The sequence below is a fragment of the Hyperoodon ampullatus genome (genome assembly GCF_949752795.1).
Source record: "Hyperoodon ampullatus genome assembly, chromosome: 19".
Classification (NCBI taxonomy): Eukaryota; Metazoa; Chordata; class Mammalia; order Artiodactyla; family Ziphiidae; genus Hyperoodon; species Hyperoodon ampullatus.
Window position 1 is genome coordinate 24,828,331 of NC_136932.1, and position 13,606 is coordinate 24,841,936.

Sequence of the window (13,606 nt, forward strand, 5' to 3'; positions counted from 1 at the left end):
GAAGCAGCTTTTTGTGTTTAATTAAAAACACAACTTTCAGAATGCCTCATTCATTTTTTTGTTTTTATAAAATCAATACACAGGAATTTTTCTTAAATGAAAAACAGGGACAGTTTCAACTTTTGTTTTTAAGCAAGCAAGTTAAAAAAAGAAGCCCAGGAAATTGTCCTTTGTAATTCTGCCAGTTTCAATTTTGATTCTTTATGCAACTAGTATCAGGATAATAATATTTGGTTGAAACGAAAGAGAAGAAAAGTTCCAAGAAGCTGTTCTGAACACAGTTTGGTTGTTTGATTGGCTGATGTCAGGCTAGCTACTGTTATTTTGCAATTGCTTTGACAGACGCAAAAAAGAAAATAACAATTTCAACATTTTAAAAACCCTCGGTAAGCATATATATTATCAGACCCTAAAAATTGTACATGACGATACTTCTATACTTCTAATTATTTTTGACTACCTCTATTAGTGTCACAAATGGAAAGGTCAGATTTAGATAAAAGTTAAATCAAATTAAATATAGATGAATAGTATTTATGAAGTGCCCATGATTTGTTCTTCAGCTTTACTGAAACAATTGGCATTTTTGCTTAGCTACATCCTAGGATCTCGTGGAAAGAACCAAACATTTCATGGTTGCAAAGATTATGAAATATTCAGCTTTACCCATGGGTATTTCCTGACATTTCTTTGGTGAACTGGAGGCTAATATAAGATATCAGGAATTAGTGTAAGAAATAGTCTAGAAAGCTATTGTCACTACAAAGATGAAAGCAACTTTGATGATCAAAAAGAAGTCAATAAAATAAGACTGAAGTGGTTCCTGAATCCTTCCCTATTGTTCATTTGGGATTTCTTAATTTCCCTACTCTCAATATATTATGGAATCTTCTGTGTGAAGTTCTGCCATGAATTAGAGTGATGTCAACGAAGTTTTACCTTAAGTCATATTTTATCACAAACTGGAGAAGCCCAGTCCTCCAGGGAGACCTGTTTCCTGCTTTTAAGAAGCTTGTCTTCTTTTAGTTCCAGGCATCCCAGCCAGCTGGGGGGTTGCAGGGAGGCTCAGATGACCTCAGTGACAATTGAGCCTGTGCCAGTCCCACCTGAAGGCCACACAGCCACCCAAGGAGGTATTTTCACCTGTGGCCAAATCGGCTCTGCTTCTGTCTGCTTTGCTCTTTGCTGCTCTCTGCCCACAGAGAGTTAATGGCGTTGCCCGCCATACCAGGTGTCTGGGGTGGTATTTTTTTCCCTGCCATCCTTAATAAACTCACTTTCCCTATCACTGCTAGGCAGCTTTTTAAACTAGAAATGCTGTAACTTAAAAACTGTCATGAAAGGAGCAAAGATTTGGAATTCAGCTAAATCAGGGTGTGAATCCACCTGTACTGGTTACCAGCTGTGTGACCTTGGATGTGTCACTTAACCTCTCTGGGTTTTAGTGTGCCAACTGGGAAATGGGAGGGTAATACTGGCCTTACATGGTTATTATCAGGATAAATGAACTAACATGTGTAATGTTTCTTGTACAGTGTCTCTCATCTTGTGGGCCTTCAATAAATATAGTTATTATTAGTTTTTCATCCTAGAATTTCCTATTTTGTGATCCTGTCGTGGACTGTCCGACATAGACCCTGTACAAGCCATATCATATATAGACATGATATATACATACATGACACAAACATGACATGTATATGATGCAGGGCATACATTAGACAGTAGGAAGGAATTATAGGAGGTCAAGTCCATTCAGTAAGTATTATTACTTGGCATCTATTAGACGCTTACATCTGCCATTTTGTGCAATCCCTACCTTGGGGTCTTGTTTGTAAACAACTCCAGAGATGACAAATTTCCTCTATTCGCCTTACTTCAGGGCTTACTCTTCTGACAAGGTCAAAATGACCTAACCCAATATTCCTGTACTGAATTGACTACGAGACAACCAACGTATAAGCGTCTGCAAACACCTATGGTGGGTTCTGTCCATAAAGATTTGTGGCACTTAGAATAATTTTAGTAATGCTGTACACCATAGCTGAGGACAGTGCGTTTACAGAAGGTTTCATTAAGACTCATGAAGTTTATTAATACACTGTTGACTTTTCAGCTTAAATTTAGTTAAATTTACTTTAAATGTAAAAGAATTGGATGAAAATGATCCTGTGGTTTGAAAATAAAATAGGTCATTAGCTATTGTCAAAGCCAGATTATTCTCGTTATACTAGATTTGTTTCATTAACACACTGGAAAGGAGGAGAAAATTAAAATTCAAAAGAAAACATGATCTATGTCTCTAAGTGCAACGATGTCCCTGTGTTCTGATATGACGACACAGCAGACGTCGTTGGCTGCATCCCCAACACGCTTCCCCTCTCCCTTGTCCGGGCTGTCCTTCCTCTTAGGACTCCCTCGCCGGCAGGCAGACCCTAAGCGGTCCAGCCTAGTTTGGCACCCTCCGTCCTCCCGCCAGGGATTGGACGTGTGACCTGCTCTGAGCATGTGGCCTGCTCTGGCCAATGAGATGAGAAGGGAGCTGCGTATGGGGGTGCTTCTGGGAAAGGTCTCCTGACTTTTCGGAAGGGCACCCCGGAAACGTAAGTCCCTTTCTGCCTTTGGATGCTGCTAGATCTGCGCGGGATGCCTGGAGCTGCTGTGAGCACCGTGGAGCTGGCTTTGGGATGGACCCTACACAGGACGTAGGGCCGCGGGAGCGAGAGAGAGGCGGAGCCAGAGACCCGGAGCTCCCTGCCCAGAGCCCGCCCTACCTACAGGCTTCGTGCGACGGAGGTTAACAGGTTGCGAGGCAACAGATCCCTTTGTTGTTTACGCGCAGCAAGGGGCCGAGGATTCTGTTACTCGTGGCCAAAGCACCCGGTGGAAACGGGACACACGTGAGCTCCCGGACCTAGAGAAAGGGAACGAGCAAACCAGCCGAGTGGGCAGTACCTGCTCCTGTGATTCCAGTTCCTTGTGCTGCAGTTTTTTCTCCAAACATCGTACTTGATCCGAGTGCTTTTCTAGCTCGTCTTGTAAAGCCTGAAACGGTATAAGATAAATACAAAAACATTAAAAATTAGCAGCCTTGGAAAAAAGTTTTACCACCTGAACTGGTATCAAAAAGGCCTCAGCTCTGGTCTATTACTGCTGCTCCCAAACCAGCCTTTCAGCATCAGGCCCAGATGTTTTCTACTTTAGGAATAACTAGTATCAAAAACTCCAAACTCACAAACCAGACACATTAGCAGGTGTCAATTCATCTCATAAAAACATCTCCTGTTCCCAGCATAGACACATAAGCATGCAATAAAGTGTAGAACTATTGCTAATTAAAGTAGCTCTATCAGGACACCTGCGAGGTACACCTACACTCTGAAAAGTGTCCTGATAGCTAGGAATCGTAACACTGGGCCCACATGACATTTTTCAAAATTATACTCTGGCAATTTGAGTATGTTATGGTAACCTTAAAGGCATTTTTTATTAAGCCATTGAGGATGGCATGGAATTTGAGGAAACTGTAAGAAATAGACAGAGATGAACACTTTCAGTTGCCAAGTAGCTGTTGGAAATCAAATTCAGGTTCATCTGGGGGAAGCTGGGAACGGAAAGATCAGTAAATATCATTGTATCAATTACTATTTTAAGTAAAGAGGTGAACTAGAAAAGAAACAGGATCCATTCAAACAATCTGATGTAATTATAGATATAGCACATGGGAAATGACGGTGAACAGAACACACTCTCAAAGAGTGACTGCAAAGATGCTAAATGAGGGCTTCCCTGGTGGCGCAGTGGTTGAGAGTCCGCCTGCCGATGCAGGGGAGATGGGTTCGTGCCCCGGTCTGGGAAGATCCCACATGCCGCGGAGCGGCTGGGCCCGTGAGCCATGGCCGCTGGGCCTGTGTGTCCGGAGCCTGTGCTCCGCAACGGGAGAGGCCACAACAGTGAGAAGCCCACATACCGCAAAAAAAAAAAAAAAAAAAAAAAAAAAAAAAAAAAAAAAGATGCTAAATGAATTCTCAAAATAAAATTCATTCAATTAAGACTTCTGAGTTTCTGCTCTAGGTGAAGGACGGTGATAGGTATTCCAAATAAAGCAGTGAAAGAAAACAGACGAAACAAATTCCCTGCTTTCACGGAGCTTCTGCTGTCCTGGGGCAGACAATAAGCAAACAGTGAGTATAATATACGTCAGTGGTAAGTGCAGAGGGAAAATAATGCAGGGAAGGAGGCTATATTCTGGAGCGTGGTGAGCAGGGGTGTTGCAATTCTAAACAGATGGCCCAAGACAACCTAACTGAGCCAAAACCTGAAGGAGAAGAGCGAGCAGGTCACAGAGACACGTGCAGGAAGAACCTTCCAGGCAGGGACCCCTGCACGTAACGGGGGTCAAGTCACGTCAGGTCCCGTGAAGCCTCAGAGGGCAGTTGAGGACCTCAGGCTTTATTCGAGGTAGACGGGGGCTCCTGGAGGGCTGCGGGAAGGGTTGCTTTGGTTGCCGTGAAGAACAGATTGAAGAGGGACACGGGCAGAGGCAGAGAGGCAGGGTCGAGGCCGTGAAAACACACTGGGAAAGGGTGGTGGAGAACTGGACCAGCCGGGGGAGGCAGTGGCAGATTCCCAATCTATCTGAAGATAGAGATCGCAGCCCCAGGGAAAGGACGCAGAGCATGAAGAGTAAAAAAAGCGAAGACGACTCTGGGATTTTGGCTTGAGCAGGTAGAAGACTGCAGGTGGGGAGGTTCGGGAGGGACAGGTTAGGGGGAGAAGGTCTGGAGCTCAGCCTGGGGTATGTCGAGTGCGGGATGCCTGTTCCACATCCAAGCTGAGATGCTGGGTAGCAGCTGTGGGGAAGAGTCTGGAGTTCAGGCACAATGTCTCAGTTTGTATCCACTAAAAATTCTTTCAATGCAATTCCAGTCTTTTCTCCATGTAGATAGAGTCCGTGGTTCTTAACCTTTTTCTGGTGTTCTAGCTCCACTGGAGCGTCAGGCAAATGCTGTGTAGTCACTGCCCACGTGGCAAACACTGCTTATTATTTTGCCTGTGATTTCAGGGAGTCCAGATGCCTGAAGCCTGTCCATGGATGGACCCCAGACTAAGAACCTCTATTTAAAAGAGTATAGGGCTTCCCTGGTGGCACAGTGGTTGAGAGTCCGCCTGCCGATGCAGGGGACATCGGTTCGTGCCCCGGTCCGGGAAGATCCCACATGCCGTGGAGTGGCTGGGCCCGTGAGCCATGGCCGCTGAGCCTGTGCGTCCGGAGCCTGTGCTCCACAACGGGAGAGGCCACAACAGTGAGAGGCCCGCGTACCGCAAAAAAAAAAAACCAAGCAGAAAAACTCAAAAAAAAAATCAGTTTAAAAAAATGGAGAGTAACCAAGTAATATCCCACTTTCCAAAAAGTTAAAATGTATCAGACTAAAGGAAAAGGACAGCTGTTCCTGGTCTCATATTCTAAAAAGTTATTATGTCATAAGATGTTCATCCTCAGTTTGCCAGAGGCCTGTATGAACACGGCCACAACTACTGAGTGAGCACAAGAAGGACCTTTCTTTTAAGTTGTGGCTTCTTTATTCAAAAACCTTCCAAGTTGACATTTGACACACCCACAAAACAGAACTTTTACTTTATTCCTGAGAAAAGCCCAAGATCATTAAAGAATGGAATGTCCAACACTGGGTCAAAAATCTAAAACAAAATCCAACTTGAACGGCTACGCTGTTTATTCTGCAAAAGTAGGCCCCGCCTCAGCTCTGCTGTGTGAACTTGCATCACTGCTGAAAGACAGTTCTTTTCTCCCAGTTAAACCTGCCTTTAAATGCCATGCAAGTGGGCTTGCTGGGGGTGGCCACCCTCAGCTGGCTCTCAGAGCACTTCGTGGGGACTGTGAGCAAAGAATGACATTTTCCAGAAGAAAAACGTACATGACATAAGCAGCTCTACAAGAACAACGAGGGCAGGCCACACTCTCTAAAAGGGAGCCGGTTATAGGATAATTTGATTTGTTTATTTAAAATATGAAAGCAGTGAGAGCACATTGAAGTGTAAAAGATTTGACAGTTTCATGGACTCTCCAGGGTGAGGAGAAGCCAGGGTAGCTAATGTGCCCCAAGGGGTGCCTGTGATGGTCCCAGAGCTCTGCTGTTCGTCGGAGAAAGAGTATTATAGTCAACGTCATTTCCATAAAACTTATAAACATGGTTCGAGGCCAGCTGCTCAACTTGTAAAGCCACGCATTAAGGACTTCTGTGGTCTTACTAAAAACCAAAGTGTCAGGGCTTCCCTGGTGGCGCAGTGGTTAAGAATCTGCCTGCCAATGCAGGGGATGCGGGTTCGAGCCCTGGTCCTGGAAGATCCCACATGCCACGGAATGACTTAGCCCGTGCGCCACAACTACTGAGCCTGCGCTCTAGAGTCCGCGAGCCACAACTACTGAGTCCACGTGCCTAGAGCCCGTGCTCCACAAGAGAAGTCACTGCCACGGGAAGCCCACGCACTGCAACGAAGAGTAGCCCCTGCTGACCACAACTAGAGAAAGCCCGCGCGCAGCAACAAAGACCCAAGGCAGCCAAAAACAAAAACAACCCCACTAAAGTATCTCTCATAGGTCTGAGTCAATTAAACAAACATGAAATGATGGCAGATACTTGCCTTTTATTTTTTATTTTTATTTTTTTTGCGGTATGTGGGCCTCTCACTGTTGTGGCCTCTCCCGTTGCAGAGCACAGGCTCCGGACGCACAGGCCCAGCGGCCATGGCTCACGGGCCCAGCCGCTCCGCGGCATGTGGGATCTTCCCAGACCAGGGCACAAACCCGTTTCCCCTGCATCGGCAGGCGGACTCTCAACCACTGCGCCACCAGCGAAGCCCGATACTTGCCTTTTAATAATGGACACATGAAATGCAAGTTCGTTTGAATTATAAGTGGTTAAAAAGTTATTTAATAAAGGAAAACTTCATTGGAAAGGAGAAATATTGGGCTGTAATGATACAAAAGATATAGTCAGAGTGTCCCTAGTGTACAAGGCATGACAGAGGCTTTCAGACTTAGGATTTAGCACAAGTTTTTCTAGAGATTTCTGACCTTGTCTTTGGCCAAACTCTCAGCCAGGTCCTCCCCTCATCTGAGGGTGGGATTGGGGGGTGGGCGTCCATCTGGCCGGCCGAGCACACAAACTTGTCTCATAACCCGGGACACTTGCACCACAGGGTCTCACCAGACAGCATGATCTCAAACTCCCCACTTTCCCATCTTTACCAAAAACCTCAGTTGTGAGAAATGTGGAAAAATCCACTTGCAGATCGAAACAGAATCAGTAGTATAGAAGTCACCTTTCTCCTGAATCACACATTCTACAGAACTGTGCCCTCCACTTTTTAGGAGTTTTCAAACCGGTTCTCACTGACTTGAGATTTGGTGTGTCTTCCGTGCATCCTGCCTCATTCTGTGTTGCCAGGTCATGGCTCATGCTTGTGTCTGGCTTTGTCACAAGTCACCACGAGGTCGACGGTACATCTTCTGGGCCAGCCGTACGTATGAGGGCTGAAGCGTAAATGGCTCCTTCCCTGAGTTCTGGCCCATAGAACATGTTCTCCCGGAAGTGGGACCTTGAATGGTACAGTGTTCTTTTATTTAAAGGGACTGGATTAAAGCAGATGTAAGCAAAAAAGATTGCAGATGAAGTTTTGCCCTATATAAATGTAAAATTGGGTTTCTCAAAGTCATTGATTTTGCGTTAAGTCTGTGGTCAGGAATCAAGGGAGCCGACGAGCCTCTGCTGGGTGAGACACAGAAGGGGCCTCACCAGCAGCAACTCCACGTAGCCAAGGAGATGAGCAAGGAAGAAAAGCAGAGTGTCTGTATGAAAGACACTGTCAAGAAGAAGTCAGTCCCGCAAACTGTTAAAAACTGGTGAAGCCGGGTGGTGGGTGGATGGGGATTCTGCATATTATTCTCCCTACTTTTGCGTATGTTTGAAAGTTTCCATAATAAAGAAAAAAAGAATTTTTAAAGCTTTTTCTACTTAAAAAACATGAAGTCACCATATCCTTCCTTTCATGAGGTTTGAATTTACTGTTTTACTTCAGAAAAAACAGATGATTCATTCGTCCTTCAGTGAATAGGCGGGATGTGTAAGGATTTCCCCATGTATATTTTGGAAGCAGGGAGTGGGGTGTTCTTATTTTGACCTAACAAGAAGATAACAGGAAAGGGAAGGCTTACTTATATTTTTATTGAAATACAATTTACTTATGGTAAAACTCTAACATTTCTTTAAAAAATGGTGATGGTCTGTTTTCCATTTAAAACATGTAATATGATTTAAAAGTTTGTGTCATAAAATATCTGTTCAGATAATAAAATCTTGCTATAAACCATCTTCCACTGATTGGTTTATCCATCAAACAGAAATGACACCTGACCTGTGACTACAGTGAAGAGACACAAATTATAAAAGGGAAGTAAGCAGAACTCTCATTTAAACCTTAACTGCCTTTTTAACAATGCCCAAGATTACAAATGGTGCTGACAATATTTCTGATCAGTAGGTTTTCTTTGACAGGTAAATTGACACAGAAACAGCAAATGCTTTTCTTTCTACTACTGCTAACCGAAAGGTAAGGGAAAATTAAATAAAACAATAAAATCTCATTACTTTTTTTTTTAAAAATCACATCTTAAACAATTGGGATCCAGCAAAAAGCCCAATCCCTGTGCCCCGGATGAGGAGATACAAATCTGGGGTTAGGGGAGATGACACAAGAGCAGAGAGTGACGTTTTGACTGGGTGGCCTTGCTGGCTGCTTACACAGGCCCCTGTGGCTCCTTTTTTAATTTAATTTTATTTTTAAGTAGGCTAAACCTACTAACAAAAGCAACAAGTCTTCTTCAGCTGAAATGCCAGTCAAGGTTTCTTTTAAAGTGATTTCTTCAGACCTACCCAGAATGAATAACAAACTGTAAAAAAGTTTTATTAGTGATTCTGTAGAACGGAGAACAGGTTTGTACTCTAGATGTAAAGTTACTGAACTAGAACCACAGTTACTGCCGAGGCCACTAACACATTCAAAACGCAATAGTATAATTTTTTTCCTTTAAGGCTTCCATTCAGGCTTTTAATTTTTTCACACTCCATGCAAGTACCTTTTTTTTTTCTTTTTTTAACCCTCGTAAGTCAGCCTCTTGTGGTACTGGTATGAAGAAAAGGGGTTTTAATACATATGATACTCTTCACATGAGGCAAAATTCCTTTCCGGTGAAAACTTTTTAGTTGTTGCAACAAACCGCAGGAATGAGAAATTGCACTTTGATACGAGCTATTGTTATAGTATTTATTAGGCTACTGATTCATCAGAAAAGGCAAAAGTATTGCAGCCAATATAAAAAACAAGAGTAGCACTTTCACGAAAGAATACGAAAGTTTTCACTTTCCCTCTCTTTTCTTCTCTCTCTCACCTACTTTCAGGCCTTTAAAATTTCCTAAAAACCCTCCTTTAAAAGTCTTAAAATGGCACTTTTTAAAAAATTAGTGTTTCCCAGTCTTCACAGAGGTTCCAGGAAAAGAAATCACGTTACTCCAAAACTTGGATGATCTAAGGAAGCTGAAGCTCCTAACACACCTCGTTAATGTTCCCCAGTCCCACAGAGACCGTCCTGACGTCACCCACGTCTCCTCTGGAGTGGCCAGTACATCTGTACTCAGGAAATTCAAAGCACGCTTGCCCTACTGTGCCCCTCCAGACAGCTTCACTTGCGAACACATTCTTATCTCGGGTGGTAGGAATCTAGGATCAAGTTCAAGAAGCCTGGCTACGATGTTCCAGGATCTCAGAGGAGTTTCCTCATTCAGCCTGTGTGATAACCACTTGCACTGCTTAGTCAGTCTCTGCAGAACAGAGGTCACCCTCCTCTGTGTGAGCCCAGGGAATGCGGAGCACCCGCAAGTCATTGGTCTAAAGTTTTACTTACTTACATGTCTAATCGTTCACACGTGCAATCCCTTGAGCCTGCAGCATCATTCCAACCCCTGCCAACAAACGTGAATTTCTACCCTGTTAACCCTGAAGTCATATTTCTCACTAAGTCAGTATGTCCCCTATATGATAACATATTTATGAATTGTGAATTCATCTGACTTTCCCCCCGCATCTTAGACTATGAGCTTCACAAGGGTAACGCTCCTGCCCATATATTTAAAGTAATCTCTGAAATGCTTAGCAAAGTGCTGGCACTACAGTAATAGTAGTTACTGGTGACATGAACCATTTATATAAAGAACAAGCTGCTTTTCATTGAAAACAGTTGGGGTGTTCCTGCTAAAATTTCTCCAGATTTCATTTCCCCCCCTCAAATTACATAACTACCTTTCCTTACTGTGTCCCTAGATAAAAATGTCTGAGGTTTACCCAGTCTGCTCCCTCAACTGTCCAAAGGGGTGTCCCTTCTTGTTTCCTCAAGAGAGTGCATCCATCAGTGCCCTCATTTCTCTTTTCAAATTCTAAGGGGTTGGTCACAACTAGTGGACATTTAGTCCTGTCCAAAATGGCCATTGAGACATTGGTCCAGGCCAAAAGGTCCTTGGTGTTTGCTCCTATCAACACGTCCACTGGATTCAAACAGCCCATTACATTTCTTTATACTTTGGTTTATAGAATAAATGTATTAAAGATACTATCATGTTTTATTGGTCCAATAATTGTGCTGTGGCTGCAACTGCCAACGATAACCCCTCCCTCCCACCTCGGTGGCCGGGCACAGGGGTAGGTAGATGGGCTGGGGTCCAACTCCTACAGAATCGCGGGGTTCATATTAAGTTTGTGCACCAAGAAGAGACCTAAAGTTAGAGAAACGCGCAGAGGACGGCAAGTCGGGGCTGGGATCTCACGGCGCGTGGTGTGTTGACATGTCACCGGGCATCTGGTCGTCCAGTAAGGGTGGAGTGTGAAGGGAGGAGCCTGGCCCAGCCTCCATGTGACACGGGCAGTGACAGAGCACTGGCTCTGGAGGAGCAAGGACAGGCGTGCTCTCCTAATACACGGTGGTCGCGTGTGACAGCCGCCACGAGGGGACACCAGGCATCTAATTAACCCTCCCACCGCTGCCCCGTTGCCAGGGGTTAATGGGAGATGTTCTCTTGAATCGGTGTCCTGTAGACGTACCATCCTGGTGGACCACAAGAAGCACCTGCTGCTCTTTGGGGGGGTTTCAGTGGGTGTGACCCCCATACGTACCTGCTGGTCAGCATGGGCCACCGTGCCCTCAGCTGATGCCCACCTACTGGCTGACCCAGCCCAGCCAAACGGGGTGTGGAATCCCTCAGACATTAGTAAGGTTCCCCTACCAGTAAACCAGTGATCACTGGTCAGATGGCTACAAAAGAAAGAAAATAGACCTTCTTCTGTTGCTTGGCAATATAACACCTTTATTTGAAAGTTCTCAGTGGAATATGGCAGCAATAGTATACTCACAAAAAGAAAAGCCAGTGCTACATGATGCTGGCTTTTGTTACCATTTCCACTCTTTTAACAGGAAGAGGAGTAAAAGGCTCTGACACCACTAAAAGAGGGGGCTCTGCAGTGCCTGATGGACGACCAGTCGGGATCTGGGTAACATGATAATCATTCCAGACGGGACCAGAAAGCACCCGCACGAGGTCGACGCTGAAGGGGAGATAAGGAAACCCGGCAGGTTAAAACGACATGCAGAGAAGAATCAAACGCAAAGCCATGGAAGAACTCTCTCCGTGATATTCGTGATGAAGGAGTCCTGATAATGCTGCCAGAAAAAACTCACTGAAGAGGCAAGTCAACCCAATTTCATTGCATGGAATTGAAATTCCAGATGAGTATAAAGTGACCAGATGCAGAAGACCATTTCCTGGGCACGATTCAGGTGCTCAAGACAATGAAAGAATTCTTATGTGCACAGCTTGTGACACTGTTCGCTATTTAGGTGCCAGGCACACTATTCAGTGACAGCACCTTCAAGCGGCACCGACACAGGTCACGCAGGTATGGACTGTGTGAGCTGCTGTGTGACGCTACACTGTGCCTCTGATGGACCCTTTAACCGTGAACAGGCAAAAGTACACTTACGAATACATACATGAGAACACACTTGCATTTGCACAGCGAAGAAGGCTCAGCATTAACCCTTCATCGTGCAGGCAGGTTTCAAGATTGCAACTATGACTGCAATTCAACTACTCAACTCAACGCAGTTGTAAGAGGATGCCTGTTTCACTTTTCACAATCACTGTGGCGAAAAATACCTTCTTTGGGTCTAACATGGGGGTGTATGACAACGGAAAGTAACACCTGGAAACATGCGTGTGTGCTGTTTAAACTTCCGTTTGTGCCTTTGGAAGATGAAAATGACACTTTGGAGTACGCTGTGGAGAAGGAGGAAGAAAAATCAGATGACCAAATAGATCGTGTTGAGGGCGTATGTCCGTGGAAGGACTGGCAGGGCAGAAGACCAGATGCCCCAAGAGTGCAGCAGAAACCTGGAATGTTCACACATCAGTACTAAACAGTGATCACAGGACAGACAGCCCAGTAGAAGCTGGCACAGCACATCTCAGAAGCTGGTGGTAGCGCGTCACCCTTCCATGTGGAGATTTACTGAAGCGCTAACAGACAAATGGCAAGGCCGCGAACAAGCTGTCACCCGGGTTCCCGGTGGTCACACTCAAGTACAGCTCCAACTTCACAACAGCACTGACAAGATCAAATTCACACAACCAAAACTGTACACAGATATTATCTAACACATACAATGCCAATAGTCGGGTCCATACATACTTGAGAGTAATTGCTCATCGGCTTAAGAGTAATCCTGCTGACTTCATGATGAGGAAGAACAAGAATAAATGTAAAATCCAAACTCCACCATGAATGACAGTAAAAATAACGTCAATAAAATTTTAACTAGGTTAAATGTTTGTATTATTTAGTGAATCGTGGACTCAATGGCCGTTCTGGACAGGACCACGTGCCCTGCAAGGCTCGGTCACACTGCTGACCCCTGCCTTTCTGCTGAGCCTCTCTCGGCATCTCGTCTTTTCCCGCTGTCCGCTGGAAACTGGTCCCCTTGCGCACGCTGTTCGGGAGGACGGACATCGGCTCTGGGGAGACACTCTTCAGACCCCTTCAATCCTGATGCTCTTTTTTCCCATGACAGCCACATTTCTCAAGCATTTTACTCCATGACCCAGATTCTCCCCCATCAGCTACCACTTTCGTCACCTGGAGCCTGACTTGGGTCTCCACACCTTATTAAACTTGCTCTCTGCAAGGTCAGCAATGAAGCTTTCTTTGCCAGCCTGAATGCCTTTCTCGCATCTCTGTCTGCCTTGACCTTTCTGCTGCCCTGAGCACTGTGAGAGCCCCTCCTTCCAGAGAGCTGCTCCTCTGAGGCCACGAGGCCCTGGCGACCCTCCTCCTTCTTCCAGAGTTTTGCTCATCCTCCTGTTCTTCCCTTTAAATTGTGGATCTTTCCCGAACAGGTTCTCATCACTCCATTTTCCTCTCTAAAGTCTTCTTTAGACAATCCATTTCATACATTAATAAAAGTATGTCTATGATTTGAACG

The 13,606-nt window shown here is 44.9% G+C and overlaps 1 protein-coding gene across 1 annotated transcript in view; it reads right to left on the minus strand.

The window, feature by feature from the left end:
- Positions 1-13,606, minus strand: part of LOC307067890 (centrosomal protein of 112 kDa-like) — a gene marked incomplete at its 5' end in the record, with an annotated part of 93,831 nt that overhangs the window by 37,740 nt on the left and 42,485 nt on the right. Inside the window, one exon of the mRNA XM_079725521.1 lies at positions 2,956-3,045. Within this exon, the coding sequence (XP_079581647.1) occupies positions 2,956-3,045 (90 nt within the window). The remainder of the gene's footprint in view (positions 1-2,955; positions 3,046-13,606) is intronic.